Source organism: Sarcophilus harrisii, chromosome 5 (assembly GCF_902635505.1).
Source record: "Sarcophilus harrisii chromosome 5, mSarHar1.11, whole genome shotgun sequence".
NCBI lineage: Eukaryota > Metazoa > Chordata > Mammalia > Dasyuromorphia > Dasyuridae > Sarcophilus > Sarcophilus harrisii.
In genome coordinates this window covers 253848928-253863107 of record NC_045430.1, presented here as the reverse complement: position 1 = coordinate 253863107, position 14180 = coordinate 253848928, and the positions used below count along the sequence as shown (strand labels likewise).

The window sequence follows — 14180 nt, the reverse complement described above, 5'->3', positions numbered from 1 at the left end:
TAAGGAACAATGAAATAATATGTGTAAAACTCACTGTGAATGTGTTGGGTTTGGTTACTATCAAAATTATTGACATGGCATTGAAGAAAGAGGGTAAAAAAGGCACGGGGTGAGTCTGGGAGTGGAGATTTTGAAAACGTATGTCCCAGGCTCTTCCCTGAAGGCAAGGCTGGAGGAGAACGTGGGCTTGGGGAGGGGGTGATGTGAAACAGCCCATTCAGACGCAGTGAACACAAATCATTAAGCGTTCACGCTCTGCCAGGAGCTGGGGAGATGGCAAATTTAGGTAAAAACCGTGTCTGCCTTTATAGACAAAAAGGAAGAGGACACAAGCATAGATTACTGTAATGTGCCCCAGAGCCTAGTGTACAGCAGGCATTTAGTAAATACTGATTGATAACTGGCCCAGCTGGGTTTCCCGTAGCTTATGAGTGTTTGAGGCAGGATTAGAATTCAGTTCTAACTCCCAAACCAGCCCCCTCCCTCTCTCTTGACCCACTCTACCATGAGTGTCCAAACGGGGAGGGATGAGGAATGGAGACCCAGATAGTGCCAGTGGGCACGTGACCGGCACAGAGAAGGAACGAAACCCTGCTGGGGCCGGACTCACCGGGCCTGTAGAGCATTGACCTGAACTACTGGAAGGAGCGAGAGGTCGCCGCCATTGAAAAGGCAGCGGAATGCCAAGAATGGGACGACTTTTACTGCCGGTCCGGTCAGAGCTCTCTGCCAGAGACATTTCCGTGGGGAGAGAAGTACGGGGGTGGGCTGAAGAGCAAGACTATTTTTTAAGCAAACACTCAATCCCTTCTGCTATTAATCAGTGACTTCCATAACACTCGAGAAATCTTTGCTCTGGCAGAACAGTTCTCCATGGAGACAGATTCCTAGACAGTTTTAAAAACCTGTGAATAAAATCCATTAACCCTCCCTGATAGATACATGGTGTTGTCATCAAGTAAAGGGAAAAGAAAAGAAGGAAGAACACCTACTTTGTGAATTAAAGAGCTCAGTTCCTTCGATATCGACAGAAAAGTCTGAACGCCTCCAAGACTCGAGTAAAAGCTCTTACTTGGATCTCGCAGTCAGTCTCTCCTACCTGTGAATTGCTGGAGTTCTGAGGGTCCTTAGTGCTGTTTAAAATCGAATAAAGCCTCTGGATTGGAGTATCTGCTTTTAAGTTAGATTTCAAAAACAGCCGCCGCCACCACAGCGTACTACAAAGCCTAAGATAATTCCGAGTCCTCTTCTCCTTTCCTTGGAAACCTGTTCAGAAGAGTCAGTAGGATTTTAAAGAAGTGTTTAGCGCCACGCTCGACACGGGAGCTGTTTGAGAAATGTTTATTGAATGGCCAGGTTGGTCTCCTTCTGAAGCTTCTTTAGGGATTTTCAAGCTGGAAAGGGAAAGATCATTTTTTTAGATGAGGAAACTGAGCCCCAGAGAAGAAGTGGTTGGTCCAAAGACACATCCGTAGATTCGGAACGGGAAGGAGCCTGGTCCGACTCCATTTGCAAAATAAAGAAACTGAGGGCCAGGCAGTCTTATTTGACTTTCCCATTATGTAGGTCATGGAAGAACCAGTACAAAACCAAGAGCTTCCGGCCCCCAGATGTAGCTTTTCCCACTTTGGTCCCATCTTGTCTCCACTGATTGTTTATCCAACTTCATGACAGAGTATTCCTGCTTCAGATCATCAAGAAATGCCGAGTTCATTTAGGGTAATCCCCTTATTTTATGGATGGTGGAGTTTAGGCTTCACCTAAAGTCACACAAGTGGATTTGAGTCGCAATGTTTTGATTGCAGTGTCCTATGGAGTCTCCAGCCTCCTTCTCCATTTTATTTCTTCCATATTGAATGCAAATATAATTTAATATAACATAAAATAAATATAAATAGAATTGACAAGACACTCCCCACCCCCAGTGTACTAGGATTTGATCTCATTGGCCCAATGTCATCCATAATCATCAACATCTTCAAATATGAAAAGAACCAGAGAAAGTCCTTAGCACTTTGGGGGGAATCTTCTCTGGAGGTTGGTGGAAGGATGTGAACAAGGACCAGAAAGGATGAGGAAGACACAGGGTGCAATTGGGACCGTGGATGGACGCCCTCATTGATGAGGTATGCATCTAGCAGAGTATTGGAGAAAGAATTAAGGAAAGGGGAGAAGAAAGGCTTTGGTGGTTCAGTGAGGGAGGCTGTTGGGAGTCAAAAGGAAGGAAACAAGAGGGTAAAAATGTCACCTGGAAACCTGGAGCTGGTGGAAGGGCTGTTTTTGACCATTCCGACTGTTCTCACTGGTTAGGGCTCCTTGGCGAGCTCCTGCGAGTACATAGTGTTCGAATTTCGTCGTTATTGATTTTTTAAAAAGCGGCCTGTCAACTAGAGTTTTGCGGAGAACCATGAACCAGAAGGCTTTAGTTTAGTGTCTCTTTTCTGGACTTACATTGACTAACCACCCCTCCCTCCCCCACCCAGTAAGAGACAGGACTGGTTGTTGATCTGAGTTAAAAGCTGCAGGAACAAAGGTGCTGACAAATCTGTGTAAGGGACGTCCTGTCTTGGCCATTCCAAGAGAAAAGTGAGACTTATACATGAGGGTCGCTCAATTAGTCGGGGAATCGCAGAATCACAGAAGCTGAGGATTGGCAGGAAACTCAAGGGCATCTAGTCTCCACCTTTAAGTGAACTGTAACCCAACTGATAGGTGGCCATCTAATCTCTGAAGGATACCAGAGACAGGAGATAAAGCCCCCTTCCCCCAAGAGTCAGGAGGACCCAAGTTCAAATCTGGCCTCAGACTTATTGGCTGTGTTACCCAGTGTAACACTTTGCCTCGGTTTCCCTTTCTGTAAAATGAGCCGGAGAAGGTAACAGCGAACCATTCCTGTATTTTTGCCAAGAAAACCCCAAATGAGTTGGACACAACTGAAAACTAATAACAACAAAAGGAAAGGGGGAGAAAAATCAGTTCAGCAAAATCTAACCTACAAATCACCTAAGTTTAATAGGTGGTGTTTCACCTTTGGAGTGAAGGGAGAAAGATTAACTCTTATAACTCTTCTTTGGGCTCAAGCACGCCGGCCTCCACCGGCTCTTTGTCGGAAGGGAAAAGTTAGATCAGTGCGTGCTCTGTGATTGCTAGGATTGGACCCTGGGACGATGGAGAGCTGACTTGTTCAGGGCCACACGGGAGGGTCACGAGCTGGACTTCCTGTGGGCAAGGCTTTATTTACTCACCATCCCCGAATTCTGAGCTCCCCTCGCTTTGCCCCAGAGGCTTGGAATGGCGAGACCGGGGTGGTTAAAGTTCCTTTTGGATCGTGTCCAACAGCCCCTTTCCTGAGACATTCTCAGGAAAGCAGATTCAGATTACTGACTAAAACAAGTGTTTAGAAATCAGTGGATTTCATTTGTTCCCCTCCTTTCCACCCCCAGTAAGAACAAAAATGTCCATTTAATCATGTTAGGAGATGGTGAGCTTGGATAATTTGGTCTTAATAGGCTTAGGGATTAGCTGGCACAGATTGGGACGTACCAGTCAGGGGTAGGATTTGAACCCAAGATTTTGCGAGGGGGGCGGCTCTGCAGCCATGTGGCCCGTGAATGACCCTGGGGAAGAATCCCAAGTGGTTCCTCGTGCTTGGGGTGAAGGTTCCATAAGCAAATAACATTCCTGCCCCCTCACCCACAAGACAGAAAGTAAATATGAGAAGCTGGAGATGTTCTCGGAAGGGAAAGGGGAAGGTCACGTTGTTTACTTGGCCGAGGATGGCCCCGAGGAGAGAGCTCGTGCAGCCCTCGGCGGCCTCTGGGGATCTTGGAAACGGCCTCGGTCCGGCCTTCCCTGAGGGCCCGCCCGCCCGGCCGCCCGCTCTTGGCCAGGAGCCGCTCCAGGAGCCTCGGAGGGCCGGCGGGAAGGCCGGCGGGGCCACACTTTGGCTGGGACCGAACGGCCGTTGGGTCTGAGGCCCCGTCGGCCGGGACGGTCAGCGACATCGGTTGGCGGGTCCGAGGCTTGGCGTTTTATGTCTCAAGCCAGCCTTCCTTCGTTTCAGGGAGAGCCAGCGGCCTCCAGGACGGCTGTCAGCACAACAAACAATGTGTACAGCACAGTTTAGATAGATGTGTTATGAGCTGCGTTATCTCAACCTCGTGCCTTGTGCTCTGTGCTGGAGCTATCCCATTTTACAGCTTTAGAGACTGAGGCTTTGAGTTACACACATTTCATTTGTCCTTAATGGGAGATGGAAAGGATGCGAGCAGATGAAATCTGAGCCCTGGTTTTAGTCAACAATCGGATCTGCTTCCCCGAGAAATCTTTCACAAAAGGGGCCGTTGGGTGTGATCCAGAACGAACGGCCCGAGACAGCCTTTGGACTCGGGTTTTCCAGGATCTTCAACCCTGTGCTGCAGCCTAACTGCGATGCACATCTACGGCCGTTTTCTGGGGGGCAACCACGGGCTTTTCGCCACGGGGTCAGAGGCGTCCGGGATATCCAGAAAGGGATGAGCTCCACCTTAGATGTCGCCAAATAAAACAATCTCCAATCTCTTGCTTATCGAATAATCGGGGACAAAAGCGTCGTTGCAGACGCTGTGTATCTGAAATTAAAGTCATTTTGAAAGGGTCTCTACTTCTGAAACACGCATGGGTTTCCAACTCTCTTCTCAGCAGCGACCCCACGGAGGGTGGATAGTAAAAGCGTCGGCCCCATTTTACAGATGACAAGACTGAGGCTCGGGGAGGTGAATGACAGGCCTGTGACCTGGCAGCTTGTAAATGATGGGCCAAATGCACTCAGACCCAGGCCCGGTTCTCCCCTCTGCCTCTCACTTGGGTGGAAGTTAATCCAGTTGGGAGGAGCTTGCGTGGTGGGGACACTTGGGCCACAGAAACGGGTCCCCAGCACTCTGCCTCGAGCCCCAGCTCCCTGGGAGACGGACTTCCCTCCTTCACCCACCCCACAGTCCCTTGGAGGGGGCTCTGGGAGATGCGCCCTTCCCACCCTCAGAAGTAAGGGGGCCGCTGGGCATTTGCCCATATTCACACCTGTGGGGTCCTGCCGGGGGTCCTGCCGGGGGTCCCGAGGAAGCCCCCGGGGGTCCAATGGAGGCCGTGCACCCCCCCCCCAGAGGCTGCAGCTGCTCGGCCCGGCCCCCTCTGCTTCCTTTATCCGCCCGCGCCGAGCTGGGCCCTCCCTTCTTGGTCTCCCTCTGGACTCTGCCTTGCCCTCCCTGCCTCTCCCTCTGGCACGGCCACCTGGCAGAGAGCCCGGGGCCCTATTATCGGAGCTGGCACGGGGCCTTCCCTTTCAGGAATGGGTCAGGAGCACGGGGGGGCCGGGGGGAGGGAGGAGGCAGCCCGCTCCCAGAGCGGCCTCAGACAGGCCACGTGTCCAGGGACAGGTCACTTATCCTCCCCCTGTTGCGGCCGTTTCTCTGACCTGAGCGTCCAGAGATTTTCTACCCAGATCCTTCCCAGGCTGACGAAATGACATATTTAACCCCAAATTGGAAATAGATGAAAGTGGGGGGGGTCGCAGGGCCGTAGCTGGGGAGACCCCCGAGACCCGGGGGCAAAGCGACCCGCTTATGTCCGGGTAATAAGGGACGGGGCCAGAGGTGAGCCCAGAGCCTGGGGCTCCAGGCTCGGCGATCTCTCCCTGGCAAGCCCTCCCTCCTTGTCGCTGTGGGCCGGACTATTCCTCAGGGCCCCCGAGTCTGGGGAGGCTCTCAGTGAGCAGGGAGGCCTTGGAGGCCGGGGAGGCCAGGCCGGCAAATGCTGCCTTGGGGGGGTCTTGTGCACACCGGGAGCCCGGCTGCCTGTGTTTGCCCAGGACGCTCCCCAGGCCTTCCCAGCGGGCCTTGAAGGCTGAGCCTTCCCCCTCTGACCCACAAGGCAGCAGGAACTGGCTGCGATTCTCCTAATCACGGCGCAGACTTTCTCACTTACACAAACATGGCAGGAAGCGACTGTTTTGTGGCCACAGCCAGAGGAAATGACCGCGGTGGAGGCTGAAACCCCTCTGAGGCTGTGGTGTGTGGGGAGCTGCGAGCCCCAGAGTCCTGGCTCAGGCCCAGGGTGGGCCGTGGGTGGGGCCTCCTGTGGGGGCCGGGGGCCAGCTTCCTCAGGCCGGACCTCAGGGCCGCCCCCTCCCCATCTGAGCAGCCTGGCTGTGCCATTCAGTGCTTTAGGGCCAGCAGCCTCACAGCTCGTCTTCTCAGAGAGATTTTGTTAACAGTTTCAGCCTTTCCTTGGTCCTCGGGTGCGTCTCTTCCATGTGGACAAAAGGCAGATGTGCATCAAGTCTGACATGTCTGCATGTGAGACCCACAGGGGAAGGGCCCGGAGGCTTTGCCCGCCCGCCAGGGACCCTGCCTGGGGAGGATCTGGGACCCGAGGCCGGCCAGCCCGCCTCCCCCCAGTTTTGCCTGGGAAGCTGAGCTTGGGGTCCCACAGCTGGAGGGGCTGGGGCAGCCCTCGGGCCCACACCCGGGGGTCGTCCCCACTGGTCCTGATGGCTGGACCTCTCCCTTGGGTCCCCTCGCCTGCGTGTCATGGCGTTGCGCCCGGGCGCTCTTCGAGAACGACAGACGCTTTCTCTTTGGGGAGTTTCTGTTGTTGTCCCTGACCCCGTTAGGATTTTCTTGGCCAGGACACTGGGCGGTTTGGCCATTTCCTTCTCTGGTGCATCTGACGGATGAGGAAACTCGGCAAACAGGATGAAATGGGGGTCACGCAGCTGGGGCCGGAGCCCAGATTCACACCCAGGCCTTGGTGACCGGACCCAACGCTCTGGGGCCTTCCCCTGCCCTCCCCCACCCAGGAAGGGGGAGAATCCGAGCCTCCCTCCCATGGGGCAGATGGGACACTGGCCTTGGCTCGGTGATCCGGCCGGCCTAGACGCTTTGGGACCACAGGGACTCCCTGGGACGGGCCCTTCCGCAGCTGTGTCTAACCTCTGTTTGCCCATTTTGCCCAGGGTGTCTCTGCTCTCCGTCCCCATCTGTGGAATGGGCTGGGGGTCTCAGCAGAGCCAGGGCTGGACGGCACCTGGGGCGCCGCCCTTACATAGTGCTTTCTGGGCCTTTGGGTGTGTTTCCTAGTGAGATAAGGAACCCTGTAGGAGCAGAGCCTGGCTTGGGCCTTGGGGGTCAGCCTCCACCGTGCTGTTGGGTCACTGGCCGGACGGAGAGGCCTGGGACGGAGAAGGCACCGTGTGTGCTCGACCCCTGGGCCTTGGGAGACAGGCAGGGGCTGTGGGGGTGCAGCCGGGGGCTCCATCCCGGCCCAGCATCTCCTCACGTTTATAAACCATTCCGTGTCTTTTAGAGCATTCCCTTTCCCTCTTCCCACAGAGCTGCGTTTTTATTTTCAGTTTTTGTAAACTCACCAGAGCGTGCAGGACTCGGCCCCTTTTTGGTTTTCTTAATTAAATTTTTTTTCTGTTAAAATATTTATTTTTTCTTTCTCCTCCCTCTCCCTCACTGGGGGGGGGGGGAGGAGGGAAGAAAAGAAAAACAAAACTCTTGTAAGAAATATGCATCGTCAAGCAAAACAAATTCCCACGCCAGCTGTGGCCAAAAATGTGGGTCTCATTTTGCGCGTTAGGCCCGGCGGTTGTCCGGAACCGTGGGGATCGCTGTGCCCCAAACCCTTGGGATCCTCGGTGCACTGGAGGAACTAACAAATTCTCTGGCTCTTGGGGGGGGGGGATTATGCGCAAATGTGCCATGTGTGGATTATGGGGATGTCCAGGAGTGTGAGTGTGTGTGCGTGTGGGTGTGTTCCTGCCCTCTGTCCTTATCTCCGGCTCCTGACCTCTTTTAGGCTCCAGCCCTAATTTCCCCTTTCCCAGAAGCCTTCCCTGCCCCTTACTTGGGGGGGCTTTCCTGTCAGTTTTCTCCGGCTGATCCCTCAGAGACTGGCTCCAGGTATTTGCCTCCCTCACTGGGTGAAGCCACTGGGTGCGGGCTCTTAGTTGCTCAGCGGGCAGCTGCTCCTGGTCGTGTCCGTGGCAGGTCGGGGCGTTTGCTCCCCAGTCGGCCGGGAGGATGAGGCCGTGGTCGCTATCCCCGCCTGTGGGGGGGCTTTTGGTTGGGGGCAGGAGGACCCCTTGGAGCTTCCTGCTGCGAGGCTCAGGGCGGGCTCTCTGGCCCCTTTTAGCAGCTCTCCCTGCCCTGGGCCTGGCCTCGAGCTCGGCTTCTCTCCGGATGCACCCCCTTGGGTCACAGCTATGGGACGGCCGCTGGGTGGATCGCGCTGAACCAGACGGGGGACGGCTGGGTTCTCTTGCTCTTGGCCGGGGGTGGGGGACGTCTGCCAGGATGTTGTGGGATATTATCTCAGTGTAGAAATAGGCCCCCTGAAGAAGAGGCAGCCACAAGGACCGCACGGGGGATGTGCACCCTCCCCTTGTAGCTCTTTGAGGGGCCCTTTTCAGAAATAAAATCCCTAAAGCCCCTATTTTTTTTTAAATTATCACCTCTCTAAAGCATCTCAAAACTAAACCCCTATTTTGAAAAAGATCCATTAAGGCACTGAGCGAAGGCTGAGGAGGGGGCTGTTCTTGTGGGGTAATGGGAAGGGGGAGCGTGTTTTTGCACTTCTGCAGCGAGAGGAGCCATCGCTCCCAGTAACAGGCCCTGGGTCCCAAACCCACCACCCGGTCTCATTGGGCTCCCATTGAACTTCTCGGCCTCCGTTCCCTTGTTGGTGAAACGGAATCAGCCTGGAGGCCCCTGGGCCCTCCTCTGCTCCCTGATTTCATGAGGTCTTTGGACTCCCGGGACACACAAGCTCGTGGCGCTGAAGCTGCCGCCGTAGCTTCCTCCACTCATCTCTCTTCCCTTTATTCCTAGTTTCAGTGGCGTTTCTCCCGGGAGGACGTGCACAGCCGGCAGATGAGAAAATCCAAGTCTAAGCTCAGTGCCCAAGAAAAACAGAAAATGGAAGAAAATGAGAAAAACCAAGAAGACCAAGGTCTCAGAGCTGGCAACGCGGGCAACCGCCTTCCTGCCTTCGATCAGCCGGACGGGGTCCCAAGTGGGGAGGGGGACGGGGCCCCCGACGAGCTGGACGGGGCCCCTCAGGGGGCCGGAGGTGAAGAAGAGGGCCCCCCTTTCTCTGAGGCGGATGGGACCGCAGCCCACGGAGCCCCCTATGAGGCAGTGGTCCCCTGCAGCGGGGAGGAGGCGTCGGAGGGGATCTGACCCGAACCGCGTTTTCCAGATGACTGGCCACCCCCCTTCCCGGGGAGGACTCGAGCCAGGCCCCCCAGACTCGGTCCCCCCGCTACTTCTTCTTCTTCCAAAGCGACTCTGCACTCACTCTCCTGCCACTTGTTTCTGTGCATTAGAAATGTCCCCAAACGTAAGGGTTTGGGCGCTCTTGTGTCCCAGGACCAGCCCCTTGCCCCAAAGCCCCCCGTTCTCCCTCCCTCTGGGGCATGACACAAGCTTCCTCCTCTGTGGGGCTGGGGAACGCTCAGGCCTTCTGGGCCAGAACCAAGCTTCAGGGGGCCCGTAGCCAACGCCGCTGCGGCCTGGCCCTTTCAGCGGGTCGCCGTGCCCAGGGCCTGTACCCCTGGGATCCCCTCATGGCTGCTCACCAGGGGGCCGCTCCCTCAGGGAGATGCTGAGATATCCCCACAGAGCACGGTCCCAGGGAGGGAAGCAGATGGTGTTTGCTGCCTGTTGTGGAGAAGCCCATTCATGTGCTGTGTGAATCTTGGACCCAGCATGTCCAGTGCCCACCCTGGCCCACCACCACCCCGGGCGGCCCCCCTCACCTGCGCTTCCTGCAGCCCAAGTCGGTGGCAGAGCCGGCGCCCACGTGATGCTGAGTCGGGGGGCTGCGTGTCTGGGGAGCCGTGTGTCCTGGGGGCCTCGCTGGGACCAGCAGCAGCCAGGAAGAGCGCTCACGCACCCAGACCCCGGCTGCCCCCTCCTGCTTAGTGACTCACAGCAATAAATGCCCCCCCAAGCTCAGCGCACAGCCAAGGAGGCCTCTCCCTCCCACCCCACTCCAGGCCCCTTCGGGGGGAGAGGCACCCCCAGCCCCTCTGCCGCTTCTCATCCCTCCCCGGCGGCTTCGCGGGCGTGCCTGGAGCAAAGACCAAGAACGAGGGGGGCTCCCAGCAAGAGCTGGGGGGCGGCAGCCGCCGTTCCTGTGGGGCGCAGGCTTTCTCCCGCTGGCGAGTTATCCAAGTGTACATATTTGTAATATATTTTTTACAGAGCAGGCCCACCCGTCAGTGGCGCATGTGGCTGGGGAGGCTCTTGTAGTCTGGTCTGCCTCCTCTTGCTCAGGGCGGCTCAGGAGGAGGGGGCCTCTTGTGAGAAAGGGGAGGGGTGGGAGAGCTGTGGGAGAGCTGTGGGCTTGAGGTTTTCCCCGGGACATTTTCCCAGGTGTTCTTGTGTCTGCTACCTGTGTGGCGTCCCAGCTCAATAAAAGGTTAGCTCTTGGTGCACCCCTGCCCCGTTCCGGCCTCAGTCTGTCGGCGGGCCCGGCTCCTGCCGCAGCCATTCCCGGGCCTCCGAGAAAGCCCGTTCCACAGCGGGCCCGGCTTCGCTCAGAGCGTCCCCACAGCAACGAGCCCAGCATTTTTCAATAATAAACATTTATTTTAGTCCCACCTGTGACTTAAAAACAGCAACGACCACAAACAGAAGGGTGATGACATCATTGGGAGCCTTGGGCATCTGGTCATTGCTAAGGGACAGTGTCCCCCATGCTCACCTCGGCCCGTCCCGGCTGATGGCCACAAACCCGTCCGGCGGCCCCGCACTCAGTCAGTGAGCCCTGGTCAGCGCTTGTTGTGTGCGGCCCGAACGAGAACCGGTCCTGGGTCAGGGATGGGATCCAGACCTTCACTGTCCATCCCCGGCTCACAAAGCGGATGGAAAGCCTGCACCTGCCGGGCACTGGTCAGCCCTGGGACAGAGGCAAGGTTGGGGCGGAGGGGGGAAGCAGGACGGACGGCGAGGAGTGGAGGGAGGGCCAGTGATGAACGCAGATGGGACGGGTGGCCACACAGGCAGTGAACATTTAGACACTTGCTGTATACAGGCACTTCACTTGGTTAGCCCCAGGAGTGAATAGATGATTGATGCTGAGAGAGAGATGAATGAATAGATAAGTGGACAGATGGGGGGATGGATAGATAAGATAGGATGGCTAGCTACATACACAGGTGCATTCTGGCATTTAAGCACTTGCTGTGTACCGGGCACTGCACTAAATATACAAAAACAGCCTCCAGAAGCCTATAGTCTGCTTGAAGGGAGCAGAACACTTCCTCAGGCCTCAGTTTCCTCATCTGAAAGGTGCCAGGCTGCCCTCTTTTCATTTGCACAACATGCAGCACGTAGTAAAGACCAGATGAAAGCCAGGTGGGTTCAGACTCTCTGGCCCGGAGGTGGACAACCTCCTTTTGCCTCGGGTCCTTCACATGTCCGACGGGTCCAGCAGATTTGGGGGATCTCTTCAGCTCAGGCCGGTGCTCCTGTGACGACCCACTGAATGCGAGGCTTTTCCCTCAGTGAATTAGACGTATGGTGCAGGGTGGGCTGCCGGGGAAGGGCTCTCCCGACTCGGAGCCAGGCTCCCCATGCTGGTCCCCCAAGGGGCTTCCTGCCCAGAGCTCTGTGCAGCATTGAGGGAATGGGGCTTCCCAAGCCAAGGCTCCTGTTTCATCTTCGTCTGCCCTTTTGTGACCAGGGAAGGACGAACATCAGGAGGGCGGGCCTGGGGCCGGGCGGGTGACTCTCCCCATTGGAGGCCCCTGGCACTGTGAGGGCCAGATGGCTGGGTGTGTGGGCAGAGACCGGACAGACGCAGCCGCCCCCAAACGCTGCACCAGCTTTCTCAGCAGTGGGCCGTGGTCGTTACTTCTGAGGCCGCTGTCAGGGGAGAAGAGGCCATTTCCTGGAACAAAGAAGGGGCCTGGCCAGCTCTGCTGCCTTCATGGAGCTGTGATTGAAGCAGGTCTCTGTGCCATTAACCCTTTTTCCAGAAAATGATGGAAAATTACCCCCCTTCTGGAGCTCAGTGTGCGCACCCCGTGATTAGGCATTATTCCTGCAGGCCAAAAAAGGAGAGAAAATGGGATCCAGCTAATTAGCTGGTTACGCGACATCTTTATCAAATCTTCTCGGAGATGGGCAATTTTATCATTTTCAAGTCCATGGAGTAACCAGAACTAGCCCAATAATTAATAAGCTTCACAAGTGGGGGTGGAAGAGGACAGAGGGGAAATGAACATGAAACTTGAATGAAAAAAAATACATATATAAATTTTAAATACTTATATATGTAGACATATATATATATAATACATATATACACATATAATGATCCTATAAAGTGTATATATATATATATACACACACACATTTTCACTCATTCATAATAAGGTATAATGTAAAAGACTTCAGTGAAAGATCTACCCATATATGCTTATTTGTGGATACATATATACACATATGTATATAAATGTGTGCATCCACACGTGACATATCCACATACAGAGAGCAAAAGAGAATATGCAGAACCACTGCCTACTGGTTGCGTCTTTTAAAATTTTCTATTTTATGTATATATATATATACATACACACACGTTAGCTCTTATTATCATAGGATCATAATATTAAGTTTATATTAAATTAGAATCCTAGGTGAGTCATTTCACAGTTGAGGAAAGAAGTCCAGTAAGTTTGTGACTTGTTACACAGCTGGCACGTCTCTGAGTAAGATCTGAACGGAGAACTTCCTTGCTCCAAGTTCAGCGCTCTATCCGTTATACTACCCTGCCTTCAAAGAAGGCACATTATAAAGTGCTTTGCAAACACTGGAGCTAGCCATATATGGCTATCTATCATCTATCTGTAGCTGTTTGGTAACGTGTCAATCATAAGAAGACTCTTTGTGATCCCATTTGGGGTTTTCTTGACAGAGATACTGGAATGGTTCGTCATTTCCTTCTTCAGCTCATTTTACAGATGAGGAAACTGAGGTAACAGGATGAAATGACTTGCCCAGGGTCACATAGCTAGTAAGCGTCTGAGGTCAGATTAGAGCTCAGGGAGATAAACACTGGAATTAAAAAGTGAGGCAGCCTGTTGATTGATTCAAGGAACCTGTTAGAGATGGAGAATCTGATTTAGAAAGTTTCAGTAATAGTCATACCTATTTTTTGGCTAAAAGGAGTATAATCAATCTTGGTCACTCCTCATGTTCATCTGATGAAGTTCTCCAAGGAAAAAGATTTGCTATTGGGGAGGACATTCAGAAGACCCTGAAGGCAATTCATCACTCATCCAGTCTCCCCGTCTCTCCCCCTCCTCCTGTATCCCTGCTCTCATTCCCACTTGCTCCTTCTCCATAATTCTGTTCCCTAGTTGCCATTCCCTATGTGGACTGTCTTCACCTATTAGAATATAATCAATCAGCCAATAAACATTCATTAATGTTTGAGGGACACTGTCCCTCAAAGTCTAAGTCTGTCTGGCAGATAAAATCAGTCTCTTTTTGTTTTTTAATGGCAACTCTTCCTTGCCAATTTAATTAAGTTCCTTTCAAACAAAATTCCTTTTGGCTACAATCTATTGTTTTCTTTTTTTACTGTTTGGTATAAAGATGCCAACAAGTAATAGCTTTGATTTAGAGCTGGAAGGGACCTCAGAGGTCATCTATTAGTCCAATCCTTTCATTTTACAAATGTGGAATAAATTGCCTAGTCATATGACTCAGCATTAATAATGCCAGTGCTTGAAGACAGATAAATGACTCTTCAAGCATCTCCTCTGCAAGACAGTCCACAACATCCCTGATCGTCCCCCATGGTACTTTCAACAGTGTCATTGGAGCTTGGATATGGACAGTCCTGATCTTCCCCTATTGTACTTCCACCACAGTATCACTGGAGTTTGGGGATGGAGACCCTTAAATGCCCTTAGCAAGGAGGAGCCTGTGGAAGTGAGTGGAAGCCGGGGCTCTTTCCATGAAGCTCTTACTTCAGTCATTTTTAGGTATGTCCGGAGGCTCGGGGATGGTGACTGACCTGAGGAGCCACATCTCAGTCTCCTGCCTGTAAGTCAATGAGATCACTTCCGTGGTTCCTTCCAGTGACAATGTCCAGTTACAGCTTCTCTCAAACTGGACAATGCC

At 53.6% G+C, this 14180-nt stretch overlaps 1 protein-coding gene across 4 annotated transcripts in view; it reads left to right on the top strand.

Annotated features, from left to right (window-relative positions):
* RFTN1 (raftlin, lipid raft linker 1) overlaps positions 1–10645 on the top strand; it is a 174326-nt gene extending 163681 nt beyond the window's left edge. For all 4 annotated transcript variants that reach the window (XM_031940306.1, XM_031940302.1, XM_031940304.1 and 1 more), the window contains exon 10: positions 8871–10645. In XM_031940306.1, coding sequence (XP_031796166.1) covers positions 8871–9221 — 351 coding nt within the window. In that variant the 3' untranslated portion in view covers positions 9222–10645. The remainder of the gene's footprint in view (positions 1–8870) is intronic.
* Positions 10646–14180: the final 3535 nt, after the last annotated feature.